Source organism: Petaurus breviceps, unplaced genomic scaffold (assembly GCF_028583685.1).
Source record: "Petaurus breviceps papuanus isolate PSGF00001 unplaced genomic scaffold, PetGlider_PUasm1.0 176, whole genome shotgun sequence".
Taxonomy (NCBI): Eukaryota; Metazoa; Chordata; class Mammalia; order Diprotodontia; family Petauridae; genus Petaurus; species Petaurus breviceps.
In genome coordinates, this window is record NW_027185771.1 from 16,729,478 (window position 1) to 16,753,003 (window position 23,526).

General features: G+C 38.9%; 1 protein-coding gene across 1 annotated transcript in view; it reads left to right on the forward strand.

Moving 5' to 3' along the window:
• KCTD19 (potassium channel tetramerization domain containing 19) overlaps positions 1-23,526 on the forward strand; it is a 43,480-nt gene that overhangs the window by 8,058 nt on the left and 11,896 nt on the right. The window contains 6 exon segments of the mRNA XM_069085931.1: positions 1,302-1,380; positions 10,030-10,180; positions 10,974-11,165; positions 13,098-13,229; positions 21,574-21,784; positions 22,492-22,649. Coding sequence (XP_068942032.1) covers positions 1,302-1,380; positions 10,030-10,180; positions 10,974-11,165; positions 13,098-13,229; positions 21,574-21,784; positions 22,492-22,649 — 923 coding nt within the window.

The window sequence follows — 23,526 nt, forward strand, 5'->3', positions numbered from 1 at the left end:
GACTCTAGGAAGCTGACATATAGAGGAATCAGCACTTCAATCCTGTTTACATTAGGGACTTCAAGAAATTACCCCTTGAGTGAGGTTTGGGACTCCCTTGTTTTAGTTAAGATATCTGGATCCCAATGGGAGAACTCATTCACTCTGTATTGTCTGGTATATGCTTATCTCTGAAACTGATTTCTGTTTGCTCTCAGCTTCTATAAGCTTGGATAAATGGGTTTATTTGCTATTTGTCGAATATGTTCTTTGTAGAACTGGCAATTGGTGGGAAAAGAGTCAAACTTTGGATATATGTAGCTTGAGGCATTTCTTCCCTGTTAAAGGATCAGCAGCTCAGCTTTTACCTAAAAAAACATTTCCCATAGACTTAATAACATTAAGAGGGACAGATAAATATGTCTAGTCCCTTTCTCTGAGAAAAGCAGACCATCCTCTGGTTCTGTTCTAATTCTCCTCCTGGCATCAATCAAAGTCTCTCTTGTGAAAAGGTAGATAGAACAGACTCTAGAGTCTCTATTTTAAGAATAGTGAATTTCCCTCAGATTCAGCAGATAACAATGAATATGTGATTTTACACGCCTCTAGTTACAGAAGTTCCCCTCCCCTCACTGGCTACTGTAGGCTAGGCTCATTTTGTTCTTTAAACCAAGAAAAGGATTCTAGTTTATTTGTCAGGATGTATTGTAAGCATGTCAAACCAAGAGTATCTGTAATGTACGGAAATCTTTCAGAAAGGTATGTAGAATGAAGGGAAGGGTAGAAGTTAGATTGTAAACTCCTTTAGAGTGGAGACTATAACTTTTTTTGCATACCCTACAGCTCCTATCACAGTAAGGGCATCCAACACATACTTGCTGATTTATTTTGAATCCCATAAAACCCGTATATCTTTCATCATCCCATCATCCATTTTTGAGAGGCACACTTAACTTAAACTTCATTTCCAAGTCTAGCTTTAGCTTTTTAGATATCAGTCCTGCCATAGAATTCATTAACTACTAATTATTTGCCAGGCACTGTGCTAAGAACTGGTGATAGAGAGAAAGGCAAAAACAGAAGCTCGTGTTCTAATGGAGAAGACAACATTGAATAACTAGGCACAAACAAGAGATATACAGAGTAGATGGAAGGTAATACAAGAAGGAAAGGAATTTGTAGCTGGGGGGACCAGGAAAGACTTCATACAGAAAGTAGGATTTGAGTTGAATCTGGAAGAACTTCAGGGAAATCAAAGAAGCAGAAGTGAGGGGTAAGAGCATTCCAGGCACGGAAGAGATAGAGGGTACAAAGATATGGAGACAAGAGAAGCATCCAGTAGGCCAGTGTAGCCAGATCATGGGATATGTATAAAGGAGGAAGTATAAGAAGACTTGGAAGGTAGGAAGGGCCCAGGTTATGAAGAGCTTTAAATCCCAAACATAGTTTGTATTTGATCTTAGAGGTGGTAGGCAGCAACTGAAGATCATTGATCAGGATGGTGACACAATCAGACCCATACTGTAGAAAAGTCACCTTGGTAGCTGAATTGAAAATGAGGTGGAGTGGGAGAGACTTGAGGCAGGGAGACCAATTAGAAGGCTATTGCAGTATTCCAAGAGAAGAGTGATAAGGAACTCTATGGGCAGAGAAATGGAAGATGTATTAGAAATATTTTGAGAAGGAACAAATGATGGGATTTGGATTGGATTGGATGTGGGGGAAGTGAGAATGAGGAGTTGAGGATGTCACTGAGGTGGTGAGCCAGGACTACTGAGAGAAGGGGAGTGCCCTCAACAGCAATGGGGAAGTTAAGAAGAGGGATTTTAGGGGAGAGGGAGAAGAGTTCTGTTTCAAATATGGTGAATTTTAAATACCTGTGAACATCCAGTTCAAGATGTCGAAAAGGTAATTGGTGATGCAAGACTATAACTCAGGAGAGAGACTAGAAGTTGGATATGTAGATTTGAGAATCATCAGTACAGGGATGATAATTGAATATCCAGAGAGCCCAGAACAGTCTGGGGGATTCCCACACTGAGTGGTAATGACCTGGATGAAGAACTAGCAAAGGGGCCTGAGAAGGAATGGTCAGATAGGAAGGAGAAGAAACAGGAAAGAGAAGTGTCACAAAAGCCTAGAGAGGAGGGAGTATCCAGAAGAAGAAGGTGACCAACAATGCCAAATGTTGCAAAGGTTTAAAAGGATAAGGACTGGTAAAGGATCATTAGATTTGGCAATTAAGAGATCATTTGTACCAGATCACAAAGGGTTTAAAAGCAAGTGAGAAGAGAGGAAGTGGAGGCATCAAGAGTAGGTGGCTTTCTAAAGAAGTTTAACCATGAAGGAGAAGAAAGATGTAGAATTATAATGTTAGGGGATTTTGTTTGTTAGAATGGGGGAGACACAGCATGTTTGTAGACAGCAAAAGAAACCGGTAGATAAGGAGACATTGAAGATAAGAGAGAAAGAATTGGGATAGTTGTGAGGTCAATTTGCTGAGAAGGGAGGTGATGGGAGGAATGGGAAAACACTTTGTTAAGTGGGGAGGCAGAATGTCACAATGGACAGAGAACCAGTTTTGGAGTCGGGAAAACAAATTTGAACTATGCCTCTGACGGATACTGTCTATATGGCCTGGGGAAAGTCACTTCTCAGTGCTCCAGGCAATTCTTCAAGGCCAGAAACTGCAGGGCAAGTGCCAAACTGCATTAGTAGAAGGCATTTCCACTCCAGGATTCCCAATAACAAGGAAGTTGCAGCCACAGTTCAAAAATATCTTCAAAAAAATCTTAAAATTTTATGTGTATATGTGTATATATACTATTACTATTACTGGCCTTTTTGTAACCATTTTCTCTGAGTTCATGAGGCTAAGAAAAACTTTTAAAAATAGAAGAAAATGCTGCCTAATGCTTTGGTTTTGGCATATCATGTGTAAACTACAATTTAGACATTCAAGTACTCTATATTATAATCCCAACATTTCCTAAAATTGAAAATATTCATGGAAAATCCCTTAGCTACTTCTTTTCTATCTGCACCTGGACCTCTCAGCATCACTCCTTCCAAAGACATTTGGGACAATCAATGTGATATAGTGAAAATAGCACTGGATTTGGAGTTAGAGTACCGAGGTTTGAATCCCAGTTTTGTTCGTTTGTGGCTTTGGGCAAGTTCCTTTCCTCTAGACCTGAACAATAACTACTAAAACTGACTATAAAACAGCCTTGGCCTTCAACTAAGAGTGCCAACAGAGGAACTCCTTTTTGTGTCATCATGGGAAATCCACAGGGAACGTGTGTTTACAGCACATAGAGCTTATATTTACTTTTTCGCTGCCTTCTGAGGAGTGCCAAGCTTGGAATCTGTCATTGCTGCACTTGTGAGCAAGCGATCCACAATCAGCCAGATGCCCAAATATGCCTGCTTTCCATGTGCTCATTGTAGCCACTTCTTGTGTTTATCACAAATGATGCCAGCATGGGAAAAAGATGAGCAGCAGTCTCTCATCCTTCATAGTTTTGGAACAGAGTACCCACTTCTGAGAAATGAAGCAGCATAATATGGTGCCAAGTTCAATGGATTTGAAATCTAAGGATCTGGCTTTGCTGCCTCAGTTTCTCTGTAAAATGAATGGGTGAGATTAAATAACTTCTAAGGTCCCTTGAAACTCCTATAGTGACCTACGTTGGAACTCTCACTCTGCTACTCACTACTGTGATTTACTGCTCACTGTGGTTTTGGGCAGTCCTTTTCCCTCTCTAGGGATTCTTTCATCTATAAAATAAGCAAGCTCCCTTCCCTCTCTCTGTCACAATTTCCTCATCTGTAAAATGAGATAATTTCAAGCTTCTTTCTGGCTCTAAATCCATACTTATTTATTTGGATGAATAAAGCCATAGCAAGTCTTTTTTCCTTGTGGCATAACTTGTTTATGAATGTTGATAAATTTATAACCATTCGAGATAATGACTCTGGCCTGCTGGGATAATGAAGGATGATTACCCTCTGGACCACCTTGTAAGTCCTCAAGCTAACATTTAGTCACACTAATCCAAATCTGCATTTGCTGATGGAATTCTCCATCTACCAGTTTCAAAGAGCTGGACATACACACGAAGCTAGTTTGTTAGTCCTGAGCGTGGCTAAAAATCCATTCTTTTGATTGGCACATCCCAACAGACAAAGACTGAAATGTGTTTTGTTCTATTTTAAATATGGCATGGTAACCAAGCATCCTTTTCTTAGAGTATACAGCCCAGGACAAATGTGGCAGCATCATATGGGGGGGGGGGGAGAAGAGCATTGGATTTGGAATCAGAAAACCAGGTTTAAATCCCAGTCCACCTGGGCACCTCTGAAGACATTACACCAAGTCCGTGGGCTTCCACTCCTTCCTCAGCATCAGTGCCTCTGCATCACCTCCCTATGACTCCCTCACAGGGTGGCTGTTCTCACAGGTTCAAAGGAGTCACTTGGGAGTCTTCATGCCTAAAACTGTAGCTCCCAAGGCCCACCAGTGAAATTTCCTTTCACAGCTAGCCAGACACAATGAGCTCAAAACCACAACAGTAGAAAAAGTAGTTACCAAATGTTCTTAAGTTTATAATAAAACTGGGACACAATCTCCTACAAACACACACTCATGTGAGAAGAGTGGAATACAAAAGCATGTGTGCAGAGAGCACACATGTCAAGGCAACTCCCAACTAAACTCCTTGTGGAGTCCACACTGTATTTTCTGCTGGGTACAACATCTCTGTTGGACTCCCTGAATCTGTTTCTCTTTTGAGTCCAACTCTGCCGGGGCCAATTCTTTCTTGACCTTATAGCTCTCTTCTCTCTTGCCAGAGAGCTGTTTCCTGACTTGGATGTTGCTCCTCTGTGTCCATGGCTCCATAGAGTATTATGTCTGCTCTGCAGTGACTGCATTCAACAACTCTAGCTTGTTGTCTGCCTGACCCCCTCACCCATTCTCCCAGCCATCAGTGGATGTAATATCTGGACCTAGTAGAATGATTCCATTGTTCAGATGCCACAATTGATGAGGGAAGGAGGGAGAAAAAGGTGAAGAATGATTCCTCTCAGCTGCTAGCTTCTTGCTTAACTTTTGGCTTCTGCCTGGAATAACTCCAGAGTTGACAAACTAGCTTTTTAAGGGCCTTCCAAGAGCATGGCAAATCTTTTCCTAGATAATGGCCAAGCTCCCCTTCCAGTTCAATCAGTGCTTTTTCACCTTTGCAAAGTGATAACATTGTGTTAACACATTTTTGTACTTTGATGACATATTACTTTCTAGTTATCTTAATTACATCCCATTAGCACAAGAGACAGAGAATGTGTTTTTGCCTTTCTTTGAATCCCCAGCACTTAGTAAGCATTTAATAAATGTTGACTGATATGCTAGGCTAGGGGAAATCAATTGTTTAGGAATACACATTCTCCTTATATGTAAAATGACAAGTTTAACTAGATCACTTAAAAGGTTTCTTCCAGTCCTAAATCTCTAATCCCATGAACAAAGGTAAGTATTTGGTGTAAATTCAAAGGCAGTATGGTGCAGTGGAAAGAACATTGAATTTGGAGTCAGAGGACCTGAGCTTAAACACAGTTTCTTACTAGGGGAACTTATTGTTCCACTTATTAGGGGAACAAGGATTTATTAAGCACCTGCTATATTATATAATATATATGCTATATATATTAAGCACCAGGCACTCTGCTGAGCACTTTACAAATATTGTCTCATTTGATTCCCAACAATCCTAGGAGGCAGGGGCTATTATTATCTCCATTTTCCTGTTGAGAGAACTTGAGTGACTTGCCCAGGGTCACACATCTAGAGGCTGAATTTGAACTAAAGTTGTCCTGACTCTGAGCCCAAGGTTTTATCCATTGTACCCCCTAGCTATGGGGCATTGGACAAGTCTTTTAATTTCTCTAGACCTCAGTTTCTTCATCTATAATATAAACATATTGGACTAGATGATCTCTAACATTCCCTTCCATATCTAAATGCCATGATTCTGGTTCTGTTTTTCAATTCAGTAAACTGTCATCAAAAATGAAAACATCTGCTCTGGAGGACCTTAGATTCCACAGCTACACAGAGAAATATGATACAAGGTGGGGAGGGGAGGAGAGGGTGAGCTAAACACATTGGAGAAAGAGATCAAGAGTAGCTAGGGAGATCAGGGAGAGCTTCAGAGAGGAAGCAGCCCATAAAGGAAGTCCATTCTTGGTCACTGGGCCTCCTAATTCTCAGTCTCCTTAACTTTCATAATCTTCCTTCTACCTTAATCATTCACAAGGATCATCACGGCTTAGATCTCACCATGATATAAAATTGTGCTACTTTCATGATCTGTACCTATGCAACTTTGGGCCTCAATTTCCTCATCTAGGTGACTTCTATGATCCCTTTCCATTCTAACTATAAGATTCTGTGACCCTAGAATCTTGAAGTCTGAAATTCCTCTAGCTCTTCTGACTCTCCTTCTGCTTCATTCCTAAGCTTATTCCTTGTCTTTCTTGTGACCTACATTCCCTCCACAGCAACCTGTTCTCCATCATTGCTGAAGTTTCACTTTTTTCCCCTTCTAAATCTTAACTATGATTGGTCAGTTCAAATATAAACTATTTTGATCCTACAACTTTTTGTAATTTTTTTGTCCCTTGTCTTATCGCTCTTCACAGGTTGCCAAAAACCTAACCCTGGGTTACTCACTTTCTCTAATCCTACTCAGGTGCTACTGATTTGCTGATGGAGAAAGGCATGCCACTATGCCAGCTAGATCCAGTACCAAATTATGTTATCATATGTCAACTGACCCCTTATTTCCACATAAGAATCCTTTTATTCTTAAGTGATTAACTCCCTATCACAATCCCTACAATAACTGTTGAAAACCTACTCTTCTCCCCCTCAAAACCTCCTCCCTCTCAACAGAGGATGCTCCTTTAAACTTACCTGAGAAAACAGAAACTATTGGTTGGGAAATCCTTTGTCTTTCCAGTCTGTACCTGAAAAATTCCAACCCTTTAATTCCTCTTCCTTTTCTCTTTTGTGCCCTCCCCTCCCTTCCCTTCTCCTCTCCTCTCCCCTTTCCTCCCCTCCCCTCTTGTCCCTATTAACTACATACAGCTTCCATTGCCAGGCACTCTGTTAAGCACTAAGGATACAAAGAAAGGAAAAAAATAATCCTTCCTGTCAAGGAACTCACAGACTAATGAGCAGCTGTGTACAAACAAGGTTTATACAAGATACATTGGAGATAATTAATAGAGGAAAGGGACTAGAATTGTTTTTTGCTTTTTTGGAGGGAGAAAATACAGGGCAATTGGGGTTAAGTGACTTGCCCAAGGTCACACGGCTAATAAGTGTTAAGTGTCTGAGGCCAGATTTGAACTCAGGTCCTCCTGACCCCAGGGCCAGTGCTCTATTCACTGCACCACCTAGCAGGTACTAGCATTAAGGAAGATCAAGAAAGCCTTTTCATAGAAGGTGAGATTTTATCTGGAACTTGGAGGAAGCTGATGACATAGAATTCTAGGCACAGGGACATCCAGTAAAAAGGCAGGTGGTTGGGAGATGGAATGTCTTATGCTTGTGTGAGGAAGAGTCAGGAGGCCAGTGTCACTGGATCACAGAGTACATGGGAGTGAGGAAGGCTAAGAAGACAGGAAAGGTAGGGAGGACCAGGCTGTGAAGGGCTTTTAATACAAACAGAGGATTTTATTTTCAATCCAGAAGGTGATAGGTAGCCCCTGGAGACGTTGAATAGGATGTCATAGTCACACTTGAGCCCTAGAAAGATCAACTTGATAGCTGAGGGGATAATGGATTTGGTGGGGAGAGACTTGAGGCAGGTAGACCTACCATCAGGCCACTGATGAGGGCCTGCACCAGAGTGGGAGTGGTGTCAGAGGAGAGAAGAGAAAGTATTCAAGAGATGTTGCAAAGGTTAGATGTATGGGTCTTGGCAACAGATTAGATATGAATGGTGAGAGATAGTGAGGAGTGGAGAGTGACACCTAGGTTGTGAGCCTGAGTACTTGGAATCCTCCAAGTGCTGCCTTTAATAGCAATGCAGAAGTTCAGAAATGGGGGAAGGTCTAATTTTGTATCCTCTGTACCTGTTGGTTGTATAACTATAATGATGTGATCTACTATTCTTTACACGACTTGTGATAAATTTGCTTCATTTTCAGATTTTTGGGGAAAGATTATTATTTGATAGAAAGTGTTAGAAACAAGTCACATTTGTGAGCACAAGATGCTCTCAGGAAATGAATGTCCCTGGGTAGGGGGAAACAAGACCCATACCTATGATAAGAAAGAAATTCTCAAGATAGAACCCAGGCCTCCTGTGAGAGGAGGGAGGATTTAAGAACTTCAGTTGACACATAGGTTATGTATAAAATAGGAATGATAACACTGAAGAGGTTTTGTCCAAGACAGAGTTGCCTAGAGTGAATTCATACACTAAAGCCTTCTCTTAGTTAAATGGCAAAAGTTTATTGTAAGGCTTTATCAAAAGGGGTCAAGGGTCCTTATGGGAACCCTGCAAGAGCTTGAGGATAGTACTGAGGCTTATATGGAAAAGGGGCATGGGAAAGGAATGTGAGGGATGTTAATTAGGTAATCTAAGGGTCCAGGTATCTTTGGGAGCTATGGGTGGGAAAGTATAGGGAGTATACCAGACATTGAGAGAGTTGTCAGAGGCATGGTCTTTGGGGATCTGGTGGGAGGAAGAGTCCTTGGGTCAACCAGGGAGTAAAATCCTGATAAGAGAATTCGTTCTGCAATAAGAGAAAATTTTCTCACAGGACAGCTTACTGAGAAATTAGGCTTCCAGAGACATGATCTTGGGCTGGGGCCCAAACACGCCATCAATACTTGTTCTAACTACCTCATAGGTATGCTGTGAAGAAAGAACTTTGTAAAACTTAAAGCAGTAAAGAATTATGAACTATTATTAGGAGCTTAGAAGACTGTTGCCTCCAGAGTGAAGAAGTAAATAATTCTATTGAAACTTCTCTCAAGAGTTACCCATGATTTCTTAATTGCTAAATCAAATGGTCTATTCTTAACCATAGCAATACTGTCATAGATTTAGAGGTAGAAGAAATCTGAGAAGTTATCTACTCCAACCTCTTGATTATGGAAATGACGAAACTGATGCCCAGAGAGTTGAGACTGGCAAGCCACTTAATCTTGCTGAGCCTCAGTTTCCATATCTGTAAAATGGGGATAACAGTATCAATCCTGACTCTCAGAAATGACATGATTATTTGAAAGAACTTTTGAAAAGTATAAATCACTAAATAGATATATGTTATGATAGATATTTTAGTTTGGTTATGTGGACTATATCTCAGGGCTGTCATGTACTCTTTGGGGAAAAATAAGAATAAAATGCTGAACCTTTTATTTTTTATTCTGAACTTAGGAAATAAAACAAGCATTTCCATAACAAAATAGAAGAAAGGAGAATTACACATAAAATTACAAATCTATTATGAACAATTTGCTTTTCCTTTTAAATACATAAAAGTTATCATATACTTTCTTTTTTCCATTTCTTCCCCTGCCTATGGCTACCATTAGACACAGAAATGTGTGTGTATTTACATACATATAAATATATACACACATATATAAAAGGTTTGTGTGTATATGTATATATACATATATATGTGTATATATGTAAAACCAACCAAACTTTTTTAGTATGGCAATAAATCAGGCTCTAGTTAGTAAGAATTCCATGTGAACCAGTATTACTGGCATTCTTCAGCAATGTGTTACTTAGTAGGAAACAATAGCATAAAATTGTTTTAAAAATCAAAAGTAAAGGCATGAATGAGTATTTTAGAATGACTCTCAGCATGTTATCTCATCATCCTAGAAATTACTGCTTTTTCATGACAATATCAAAATACTTTCCCCAGGTAAGTTGGATTTTACTTACCCTTTTATTCTTTATATTAGGAGAACTCAGATGATTAAATATTGCCAAATTAATAACCTTTTCTATACAACAGACTCTAGATAATTTGAAGGAAGGGAAACACCATTTACGTGTGAGGCCTGCAGATATCCCTGTTGCTGAGAGAGCATCTCTGAACTACTGGAGGACTTGGAAGTGCATCAGCAAACCTTCAGAGTTCCCAATGAAAAGCCCAGCTTTCACTGGTATAGCCCCCTTTAAAGTAACTAACTATTTTGAGGTTCAGCCATGTTCTTCCCAGCTGCTACCTTGATCAGAGTTTCTGTGCTGTCTTTGCCCCCATTCCTGTGTTAATCTTACAGGTTTTCTTTGCTTCAGATCTTTCTGGTCTCTAGGCTTTCATCTTCTAGGATCTTAACAATTCCACCTCCATGACATTTCTTGTTTCTGTCCCCATTTCTCTTCTCATTTCTCCTTACCTCTCTGACCTCCAGTTTCCTCATCTGTAAAATTCCTAATCTGTAAAAAAAAAAACACAACCCTACAATAATACTTGTATACCTTACTTCTCATTGTTGTTCAAAGAAAAATGTTTCATAAACCTTAAAAGTATATGAAACTAGAAATCTGAGTAGTTATTATCAGTTGTTATTAATATTACAGCTACAGTAATGGCTGAGGGTCTCTAGGTCACAACAGTTGTTTTGACACCTTTATTTTTTAAAAATGTTAAACACGACACTTACCTGAAAACTTTTAACAGAGCTAGTATTTGGGGTCCCTAAGCAAAAACATCATAAATGAGGTCTTGTCATCCATTGGTTGCCAAGTAAAGACAACTCTATCCCTGAGCTTTGCCATATTATGGGGGCTATCTACTTAAGATGTGTTTTTTTCTTCAGAGAGAGACAAGCAGTTATTGTGTCCCTTGAGTTTCCAAACTTTGCAGGGACTTCTGGGACAGGAGTAAGAGCAATGCTGGAAACTTGTTCTTTTCTTGACTACTGTTTGAACTCTCCTTTGCTTTTTCTACTCCAGGGCTACATGATAAAGCTCCCCTGGGACTCATGGACACCCCGCTCCTGGACACTGAAGAAGAAGTCCATTACTGCTTCCTGCCCCTGGACTTGATTGCAAAGTACCCTACTCTGGTGACGGAAGACAATCTGCTGTGGCTGGCTGAAAATGTGGCTCTGATAGAGTGCGAATGTAGCGAGTTCCGTTTCATAGGTGATTGTAAAACTTGTCGGACTGTGCTGCACTCCTGGCCGCTGTTCTCAAATCTCACACTTGTATTTTGTTTTTAAAATGTCTGCTTCTCGACCTCCCCATTAGGTCTCTAACCCTAGATGACCTGCAGATGTAAGAGAGGGGACACAACATCATATAATGATTTGTTCTGCTTGGCTCCCAAGAGCAGAATTGGGAACAATAAGTCTAAGTTGTAGAAAGGAAAATTCAGATAGGATAAAATGAATAACTTCCTAATAGTGAGAACTATCTAAAAGTGAAATAAAGGGATGGAGTTCTCCAGCATTTGAGATATTCAAAAGGATGATTAAGTATCTGAGATTATGCAGAGGGAATTCCTATTCAAGTACACTTAGTCTAGATGATTTCTGAAGTCCCAACTCCTGAGACTCTATGATTCCAATCCCACTTAATGCTCACTATAGAAAAATGACAGGCCAGACTTCATCTATACCCCGGTTCAATGGAAGTGAGTGTGTGAATCATGGCAGAGCCCAGTGACTTGGAAATGACTCAGCATTAGGCTCCCTTGTGTCCTCCTGAGGACTATTTTTACATCTTTATTTTGTGGCTGCCTGTGAACAAAGGTAGCAGCTGGAAGCTCTTGAGTTCTAGTGTCAAGTGTTTCTAGAGAGGAAGTATAGTTTAGTAGGAAACAATCTATCCTGAACTTCCAGAAATGTCACTTCTGAGGTGGTTTTACCATCATCTTGGAGGGAAACTTGAATAAGTTCCTGCTGCTTGTCTCTACAAGGACTCAATTTTTCTCACTATGAGATGAATCCCAGGTTATTACAAGAAGCTGTTCTCAAACTTTACTGACCATTGAGTAAGAAAAAGAGGCTTTAAACTGTCACGAGCTAAATAGAATCATAGAACATAAGATCTAGGAGGAATCTTCTGAAATAGGAATTGATTCAAAGAGCTCACCAAATGACCATCGACTCCTCTGAGTCAACCCACTATTGAGAATAGAGAACGTTAGAGCTAGAAGATGCCTTAGAAATCATCTTGTCCAACTCTTATCATCTTATAAAGAAGAGAAGAATTGCCTATGAAATTAGCAGTGGATGAAATCACCTTTCCCAGAGATTTAAAAAAGAATATCCTCTCCTATCTGAAAGGAATCTCTCTCTTTCACCCTTCCCCATCCTATTCAGCGTTCTTGGAGGATATAAACAAGTTGAAGACTTGTCTATCTTTTTGATTATATGAAAAATTTTATTTTGATTATATAAATGATTATATAAAAACTATATGGTTATATAAAATTATATGATTATATTTAAAAATTATATAAAGATAGCTGGGTGAAGTAATATCTGAGCTGAGCTTTGAGGATAAGGTGTGATTAGGATCCCAGATATTATTCAATATCTCAATTATAAAGCCATCAGTCATATGCTTATGAACCTCCTAGTTCTAATTCACACATGATTTTAGAGTTGACTCCATTTCTGCCAAATATATTCCAGTCCAGGCAGGGATAACCTGCAAATACAACCTGTCAACCAAGGCTTCTCGTCCAGCCAACTTTTCTTTAACTGGCAAGAGAACTACCTATTTCTGGGATGACCCAACCTCTTGCCAAGGGATTAAAATGGTAAGTGCCAGGGCAGGGTATGTTCTGCCCTGTGGGCATAGGCTTGGGAGCCCCAAACCTGATAGAACCAGGCCTAGCCCATCACACTTTTACACAGGAAAAGAAAGTGATTCTAAACATCATGTTCAAAGCAACAAAATCCAAATCCAAAAGTGATCACCAATTGTTTCAGATCAAAGGATATCTAGGAGGCTCAGCAACACTGGAAAATTGGGGAAAAGCAGAGAAGATGAAATGATTAAGGTTTAAGTAAACATAAGATTAAAAACAAGTTCATTAACTCACTATATTTTCTTTTGCTTTTCAAGTGAATTTCCTCCGCTCACAGAAGATTTTGTTACCAGATAATTTTGCCAACATCGATGTTTTGGAAGCAGAAGTGGACATTTTGGAAATTCCAGAGCTCACGGAAGCAGTGAGGGTACACAGGATGAACATGGGTATGTCCTCCAGGGAAAATTCCAACACCCTTCCCCGGCTCCCATTCTAGGATAACTATGGCTTTAAGCATCTTGTAAACCTTCAAGTGTTATATAGCTGGGAGTTGTGAATATTACATGAGAGACACCATGTGTTTGGAAAGAGTACTAGACTTAAAATCAGAAAATCAACCTTCAGCTCTACAAGATGTATATCTATAGATAAGTCAAATGACTTCCCTGAACCTCAATTTTTTCATCTTTAAAATAGGGATAAAATTTTCATTTCTTTGCACATTGTGAGAAAAGTGCTTCATAAACCTTAAAGCATTAAAATGAATTGTTATTGTTACTAATTAGAAGGGGGGAAAACCTAAAAAGTTGCTTTATTCCCACATGCCAAATAACCATATCACACCTTGGTTTGTGTGAGAGTGAGTAAAAGAAGAAAATTGATCATTGGAAACTGGGTTCTAATATGACTTGGATTCTCTCAAATGTAGAAGTCAAATTTAAATAACCAAAAACTTACTTGGAACCCTCCTTCTCTTCCCTACTCTCTGCCTCACTGAATGTAATGTGCTATCCATGTTACTGGTCATGTGTTGGGCACCAGAAATGCTCACAGTGCTATACAGAACAGGTAAGTATCTCCCCCCAAGACTCTTCCTGGGGGAAGTTTATGGTGGATGGATAAGACATTAATATGAGCAAAGAGTGTGTTTAATAAAATTGTTTGTTAAATGCATGGATGAACGAATGAGAAGTGCATACAGACAAAAAGAAGATCCAGAGATCTGAGAAAATCCAGCAGGAATAAAGCTTAATGTCTTTAGGAAGCAAGTAATGAATGAGAAAAAAACTGTCCAGAAAAAGTGTATTGTGGAAGGAAGGTCGACCCCTTCCTACTTTGTGGCCTGGAGGGAAGCCAGTTTAAGTACACATGTGTCTTTTCCCATGGTCCAGGGAACATAACTGGAGGCAGATCCTCCCACATGTGCTTCCTCTCTCTCTGCCCTGCTCCCCATCCTCATATGCTCTGGTTTTGACCTTTCCCTCATTTGTCTGCCCCTTTCTGGTCCCAACTCTATGTGGTTCCAGCCCCACTCTTGCCTTCCCAGTGTTGTCCCGGTCCAGTTTACTACTTCTCTGAAGTTCTCCACCTTCAGTATGCCAATTCCCAGGTCTTTTGAGTCTACCGAAATTATTTACTGTCTTTATTCTAAGGAGTTGAGTATATAAAAACATCTATTCAGAAGTTATATAAATGATATAAATATCCCATGTCTGTAAGTTAAGCATACATATATACTTTTTCTCCTTTTAAGTAGTACTGTATTTTTTCCAATTATATGTAAAGGCAATTTTAACATTAATTTTTAAATAATTCCAAATATTTTCCAAATAGTTCCAAATTTCCTCCCTCCCTCCCTTCTCCCCCTTCTCTAAGACAGTAAGCAATTTGATATAGGTTCTATATATGCAATCAATACATATACACCTACAAGAAAAAAGACTAGGGGAGCCCTGTCATCCCTTCCCTGCCAGGCATCACTATGTCAGATCATAGGTTTTAGAGCTAAAACTTTAGACTTTATCTTGTTCTGCCCCTTCATTTTATAGAAAGAGAAACCAAGGCCCAGAGGAGAAGTGATTAGCCCAAAATTCCACAAGCAGTAGGGAGCAGAACTAGTGCTCTTTCTACCCTACCACAACGCCAAGTCCAAGCTGAGCAAGTACATTTCTGTTCTGTTAAGATGGTTGGGAAAGATTCACTGTCTCCTTCAGATACCTGTAGCAGCATTTCACAGATGTACAATTTAGATTCCTCTTAGCTCTCTCACTCCTTAAATCTGATCATGTCACTCTTCTGTTCAAATCCTTTGGGTGGTTTCCTATTGTCTCCCAAATTAAGTTTAATCTCCCCAGTGTAACATTTAGGGCTGCCCACAATCTCTTGCCACCCTACCTTTCTTATCATATTTACTCCCTTAGACACTCTACATTCTGGCTAAATTGGAGGGTTTCCACTTTCCCCTCTTCCCCAACACTCACACTTATGTCCTGTATTTTCCCACCTTCATGCCTTTACTTGTGTCATTCCAGATGATGAGAACTCTCCACTCCTCCCTCTTCCACCAATTGATGTTTTACCCATTCTAGTCTGTTGCCCTGTTCAAATACTGCCTCCTTCAGAATTAAGCCTTTTCTCATCTCTGGCTACCCCCAATGATCCCCCAGATCACAGACTTTGAATAACACTTCATCTGTATTAATGTACTTGCCACATATCATTAGGTATTGTAGTTATTTAACCACCAGAGAGGGTTATAGCCCAGTTAGCTTGACCCTTTTCAGCGACGAGGAGCCCCATGTAGGCAGTCTTACCTTTATTCCAGCAGTTATGTACTTCACCCAATACCAGAGGGAACTTGGGGAAAATGCTAAGCCTTATAGTTCTCAAAGAGAAGATGACCTCCATCCCATTTCCACCCTTTTTGTAAGTGTAATGGCATCTTCCTTAGTTAAGACAGTGTTTTCTCAAATGTTTTAGTCTCAGAACACCTTTAAAATTTATTTAAAATTAGTGAGGATCCCAAAGAAGTTTTGTTTATGTGAGTTAGAGGTATTGACATTTACCTTATTGAAAATTAAAGCTCTTTTCCCTTCATGCTATATTTCAAAGGACTCTTAAGCATGTGGATGTGGCAGAATATAATTGACTATATGGTCATGGTTTGACCATATAATACACACATGCATGTATGTACTTGTGTATGTTACATATATGTGCATGCACATATGCGTGTGTGCACATGCTATAGATAGACAGACAGACAGACAGACAGACAGACAGATAGATAGATAGATAGATAGATAGATAGATAGATAGATAGATAGATAGATAGATAGATAGGCAAGCCATGAGGGTGTGTTATTAAATAATATATATACATATAATATGTTTACCTAGTTAAAATATATACTATATATTCTTTTACTCATTACCATAGAATCAAAAAGACTAAAACAATATATATTAAATAAGTACCACAATATTTCTATGTTTTCTTCTGAGATCTAATCAGTTCACAATTTATAGGTATGCTCCCAACCCAAGAATTACCAGTGCTTAAGACCAGGATCTACTAGCATCTTCCACTGATTTTCGACTCAGAGCCTCTCAAAATAACAAAGTCCACTTGGGGGAACTTAAGAACCAGGGTTCCTTAGCTGGGGTCTGTCTCCTCTTCAAGGGCAGCCACTGGTCATCAGAATCTGGATACTGATTCTTCCTCTGGTTACTCTACTTCAGTTTTCCCCACCTCGCTGCTCAACTCATAATCCTCCTCTTGACGAGAGGCATGACATTGGCATCACAGCTTCATGACAGAAAAGCCTCTCCAGGGTCAGAAAGAGCTATTCTTTGGGTCAATGTCATCATGTCTTCCTTTTCTCTCTCCTCTCCAAGGTTGTGCCTAGACCACACTATCCATCATGTCTTCTCTGGCCTTTTGGTTCTTTCTATATCATTCAATGCTGGGTGAATGTGCCCACTTTTGGAAGCTTTACAGGAAGGACTGGTTAAGAAATATGGAATCAAGGACTTATCAGTTAGAGCATAGATATAATCCCTGTTATAGTTAGTTGTGTGTGTCTTGTATCTTCCTACCATATCATGAGCTCCACAACAGCAAGTACAGAGCCTTATTTAATCTTTGTATCATTCCCAGTACACATTATTTAGTAAATTGTTGTTGTCAATAAATATTTCATGAAGTTCACTCTAAATACTGAATAGCAATCCCACAAATATTTTCTATTACCTTAGAGCATTAACTCTAACAATGAACTACAAGATTCAACAAAGTCCTACTCTAATGCTAATTGTGGATGGAGGCATCCCCAGGTTCTCAGAGGCTATGCCAGTAGAGATGTTTTGCTTGTAGTCTAGGCAATAGACTACATCCACTAGCTAAGACCCTAGCTAAATAATTGGAAACTCATCATTAGTAGGCTTGCTGGTTAGTAATGAACTCTTTGATCATGACATTATTAGAAACAAAAGAAAAAAATGTAATGGCTCCAGTTGTAGCCAGTCAGCCTTCTTTCACTTCTGCACTGATGATGGCAGAGTAGTGGAGAAGGGGGTGCTTTTGGACTATATATACCCAACAACTTAACTCTTAATACCCTCTATATGACATCTTTGTCCAGTGGCCAACAAATGGACAAATGGACCTAGAGGAAATGAGTCATGTTGACCTTGACATTCTCACTACAAATGAAACCAGAAAAGAAAAAAGGAGGTCCAGCTACATGGAAGGATGGTCCTCACACAGCTTCTTCCTGGATAGGCAAATAAGGAAATTGATTTTGTCAATTTCCAAAGGCAAGAAGAAACATCATTTCATGCGACGCTTGGTCATCTTTTATTGCAGTGCTCATGGTAAGTACTTACAAAAAGATCATTGCAACCTATATACCAACATCTGTTTCAGAGTATGAGAAAGTAGAAAAAATTCATGAAGAACTCAACATGATCTCCCAAATTAAGTCAATGTAGACTTTAGTATTTTATATCTTTGATACAAAGATGGTTAGAAAGGTAAAAAAAATCATGCTAGAAAACATGATTCAGGGGTGGCTAGGTGGCTCAGTGAGTAGACACCAGCCCTGGAGTCAGGATGACCTGAGTTCAAATCCTACCTCAGACATTTAGCACAAAAACTAGCTGTGTAATCTTGGGCAAATCACTTAATCCCAATTGCCCTATCTTCCCTCCTCCAAAAAGCAAAAAACAAAACAAAACATGATTCAGAAGTTTTTAAAAAATGAGACAGGCCAAAGACTTGTAGACCTGTATGCATATATGTATGTATATGTATATATGTGTGTATGCATATATAATATACATGTGTGTGTACATATGAGTCAGGGAACACCGGACATAGCAAGCACTTAATAACTGAATAACATCGTGAAAAAGGGAAGTGATTACAATCTATCAGACAGGAAACAACTGGTTACCAGTATAGGAGCCATTTTCAAATTAACTATGGATAGTCAGAACATTGACTTGTTAGAGCAAAGATAATATACCATAGTAGTTAAAACAATAAAAATGAGGAATGAAATTGGGGAAATTCCAAGTTGATGTATTTTTTAAAGCCGTTGATATTGAAAAATGACTGAAAGAACACATATAACACAGGCTATTATCATTTCCTTGGAAAGTTTAACCAATGTAAATCAATTACCACAATGAGATTTTTAAAAACCTAGAAATTGTTTTAGGTAGCAAACACTTGATTTTCTTGGCAAATAGAGACCACTGGCAGCTAAAGAAAACTATGGTTTAGAATATAAACTCATTTGTAAAATCTTATGGAAGAACATGGTAAAAGATTATAAGCTGTATCACCTCATAAAATAGAACCAATAGAGGAGAAAACAGGTTGACAGAAAGCTTGGCAAGAGGCCCAGCTAAGTCAGATCACCCCCAAGAGCATTGAAGGATAAAATTGGAAGGAGGAAAACATGAAAAATGAAAGAGATATGTCATGATCTTTATAACAAATTATGTTCTCCATTAATGAGCAGTGGAACTACTTGTCCTATTTGAACTCTTAACATAACCCCTGGTATGCTGCATGAGGAAATAGAAATATCACTAAAAAAGATAAATATGGGGAAAATATCTGGACTAAGTGTATGAGTCGCATGCTGGAGGTAACCATTTTTGAGGGCATTAAGGGATCAGTTCCAAACATATATGAAAAGGGTGTTGATTGCAGGTGCTTGGAAAAAAATAATAGCTCATTTAAAAAAAAAGGTGATCAAGAAAATTCAATAACTATTGACCTATAGAATAATTGACATTTATCTATTGCTTTTAAAGATTTGTAAAGCACTTTACATAGATCATCTAATTTGAGCCTTACAACAATCCCTTGGCAAGATACAGGTATTATTCTCCCCATTATACAGATGAGGAAACTGAAGCCCAGTGAGGTTAAGTGACTTTCTCAGGGTTACACAGCTACTAAGTGTTGGAGACAGAATTTATACTCAGATTTTCCTGACTTGAAGACCATCACTGTTCACTATGTCACATTGCCCTCTTTCACATCTACAAAATTCTTGTGAAAATAATCTATATATGTATCAAGGCTGTCATTGAAATGGTTTAAGAAGGTTATAGGCTTTCACAAACAGTATTCTAGAGCAAACTATATCTTCAAAGCATGCAACTTAAAGAGGCAACAAATGCAAGACTCTTTTGTGCTGAGTTTTATACTATAAACATATTTGATTCAATAGAGCAAAATGTCACCTTCAATGCTCTTCTCCAAGGAGGTCTCTCCCACATGTTATAATTATAGATGATTCCTTGAAAGTTGTGATACCTAAATAATTTTGTTCAGCAACAATGATGATCAATAGCAAGGAAGGCATAGAATAGGTAAAAGTTTGCCTGACAAAGGCATTGGTCACTAAGTGATTCCAACAGAATCCAAGTGGAAGAGAGATTGCTGATAATATGGCACCAAGCCCTGGAACCCTGTGGAGCTTCCTAAATGAGATCCATAATTACTCAAAAGAATTCAGTCTAACTATCCACCCATGAAAAAGCAAGTGGATGAAGAATGCCTATTGTTCAGGCTATGATGTGTAATTGAATGGATAGCCCTTAGATTTGATTCACAGTATGTCTATCTTGGATAAACATTGCACATAGACAATGAACTGGGTGAAGAATTGAGTAGGAGAAAATGAGGCTGGATTGTACATGGGAAATTGTGTAGCACTTTTATTGACTCTAAGCTTTTTCTTTAAATATAGGCCCATCATTTTAAAATCAATATTCTAATCATGAAACACCACAGTTTCAAAAAAAAAAGTTTTAGGTCACACAAAGGGAAATGGAAAGACACAAGGTAGATATGAATAGACTACAATATATTACTAACAAAAATATCACACAAGAAAAATGGCATAAAATCAGATGCATGACTGGAAACAAATGGATTGGTCATGGATCAAATTTGAGGGGTATCTGATAGACTGTGCATATGCTTTGCTGGGATCCACGCAATATCAAGAGACCTAGAGAAAGGCCTCAGGCACATTGGGTGGACCCATTGTGGAAGATTTATGGAAGGACATGGATAAGAGTTGAACTGGATGAGAAAGGAGGGGGATAGAATTAAACTGCCTCCACTGGAGTGATTATCCATATTGTGATCACAGATTCACCATCAAAGTATGAATAGAGCTGGAAAAAAACCAGATTGCTCTCCACCCCTTATTTTGCATATGAGGAAACTTATAGCTCAAAGAAATTCAGTCATTTCCCCTAATCACACAAGTATTAAATAGCAGTAGACAAGGGGGAATGTATGTGCTTCAGAAATGAGATCAACCCAAATAGTCATATTGATCTTTACCACAGAAGAACATTATGTTCCAGAGGGACTTTCTCTTTAGCTGTATCTGTGATAGCTAATATTAATTCAGGGAGCTCCCTTTTTTCACACTGGCCTGTTGTGGGGAAGGAGCCAACAGGTATATTGGTTAGGGACTAACAATATATTAGTCCTGGTTAGGGAACTGTTGAGTCCAGGCTCTGAGTTGAATCTGGAAGTAGAAGGCACAAGGTATACTTCAGTGATGGGACTAGGTGGTTTCCATGGTGGCCATCATTTCTGAGTGAAAGACACAGTTCATGAAATAAGTTGCCAAAAAAAAGTCTTTGTTTCTAATCTCAAACAAGATCCTATCCATAGTTGATAACTAGGCTAAAATGTGAACGCTCTATGAACCCTTATCTTTCTAACTGGAGGCAATTTCTCATCTGATTTCAGAACTATTTTTCCTTTAATGAACTGATATTCTAATTTATGTTTGTGTACATGTCTTCCTTCCTTTCACTAAATTATAACTTCCTTGAGTATAGGGTCTTTGTCTTATTTATTTCTGTATTTCTTCTAGCCTCAAACACAAAGAATTGTACTTAGTAGCTGTAGAACCATTGACAAATGATATCACTTCTGTAAGCAAGGTTCTTCATCTGTAAAATGGTGACAACAATTCTTGTGTGACCTTATAGGGTTATCATAAGAGAAATGCACTGTTCTTATTGTACATGGTAAACATTCAGTAAATGTTGAGTGGCTACACAAAGTGGGATTTATGGTAGGAAACAGCATCTTTCTAATATCATTTTGTCATCAACAGGTAATACTTGGTTAGAGTCCTCTGTCAGATTATAAATGGCAGAACTAAACCTAACTCATGGAATTTTCAGCAAGCAGCTATTGGATACTTAGGGATGCTTCCCTTACATTTTTCTTCCATGCAGGTAACTGCTCCCGAACCACCTGTCACCTTCCAAGTCCTGGAAAGGGGGGAAGAGCAGCCAACCTGGAATCTGTGAAGCCTCTATATATGATGGCCCTTGGCCTGCTGGTCAAATACCCTGATTCAGCACTGGGACAGCTCCACATTGAAAGCACTTTAGATGGAAGCAAACTGTATATTACAGGGAATGGTGTTCTCTTTCAGCATGTCAGGTAAATCCCTGAAGATTTCCCCTCTGGGAAAAGGATCCCATTAGAAATCTGTTTTCAGCTTTGAGTTTTACCATAAATAAGACCCTATTTATTCTGGGCAACTGTCCAGAAAGGATCCTTGAACTGCAGAGGGATGAAATAGTTTCCATTTTCTTGCCTTATTGGCCAGTATTACACAAGAATCATGGAAAGGAGCCCTGTTTCAATATGGGTTCTAATGTTGCCTTTCTAGGAATACATTAGTTCCCTAAAGGGTCAAGATCCAGAATAGCAGCACAGAGAGCCAGGAATTGGAGGGCAGTTACTTCACTCACTCATAGTTTCCATGCTTGAAGCCTTCACAGTACATAAGAACATTAGTTACACAATTTGTATATTTTTATTCATTGTGCTTCATCCCAAAGAGGAACCAGTCATGTGAACTATTAGGGAATTGCTGGTTCAATTTGGAATCATTCTGGAATGATCACTTGTTAATCTGATCCTTAGGAGATCCTGAAGTTCTTTGAGCATCCTTATAGAAATATGACCAGAACTTCTTAAATTTTAATCAGTGAAAAATATGTTGGATACGATAGATTAGAACTAGTGTTATGTTCTTAGTATCATTGATTTAAAGAAGAAACATCTTCAAGGTTGAGGGTGAAGGGTTTGGGAGGGGATAAAAAGGCTCAGGCTCTCCATGACAAAGTTTCTCTTTTGGATAGGAATTGGCTGGGAACCTGCAGGCTGCCCCTAACAGAGACAATTTCAGAGGTATATGAACTCTGCGCCTTCTTGGACAAAAGGGACATCACCTATGAACCTATGAAGGTTGCTCTGAAAACACATCTTGAACCCAAAACTCCAACTCACAAGTTGATTGGTAAATGAGTATATTGATCAATCTACAGTTTAGTATCAAGGGTAGGGGTGTCAAAGATTGTGAAGATGTGGTAGCTGGACTAAGGAAACAAAATATTGAGGAAACAAAAACCTAGGGTCAGAAATTGAAGTCTCCATTTAGAGGCTAAATTTATTACTAATTCTCTTAGGATAAGAGCCTGAGTGTCAGAGCTCCTTATGTTACCTACAAACACCTACAGATGACAAACACTTGATCATTATTATCATAAAATAATAGTTGTCAAGCATTCATAAGGTCCTGGACACTCTATAGGACATTCAAAGCAACCATATCTGTCCTTAGTGAGCTTACATTCTATCCTTATTTTACTGAGTACTTAACCCCAACAGACCTCAAGTGAAAAGTAAATAATTTAGTTTGGGCATAGCTATATTAAATGTAAACAAATTTCTTTTACACATTTAGTACAATCGCTCCCCCAATTAAAGGAGGAGACTCTCCTGAAACTAGTTTCCAAACATCCAAATGGAACCTTAATACACATCCCAAGAATTAGGGGTTTTATGTTCATTTTTACAAGATAAATAACTTTTGGTTGTTTAGTCAACCAGTGATGTCCAATTCTGTAATTCCATTTGGTGCTTTGTTGGAAAAGATACTGAAGTGGTTTGCCATTTTCTTCACCACTTCATTTGACAGATGAGGAAACTTGCCAGTGGCTTGCCCAAGGTCACACAGCTAGCGCATGCCTGAAGTCAAATTTGACCTCAGGACCTCCTAACTCCAGGTCTATGCTATACCTACTGTGCCATCTAGGTGCCCATAAAGAACTTAGTATTCTCCATATACTTTCTCTCTGTAGAAATTTTAGTGGCTCTAGAGTGTCAGCTATACA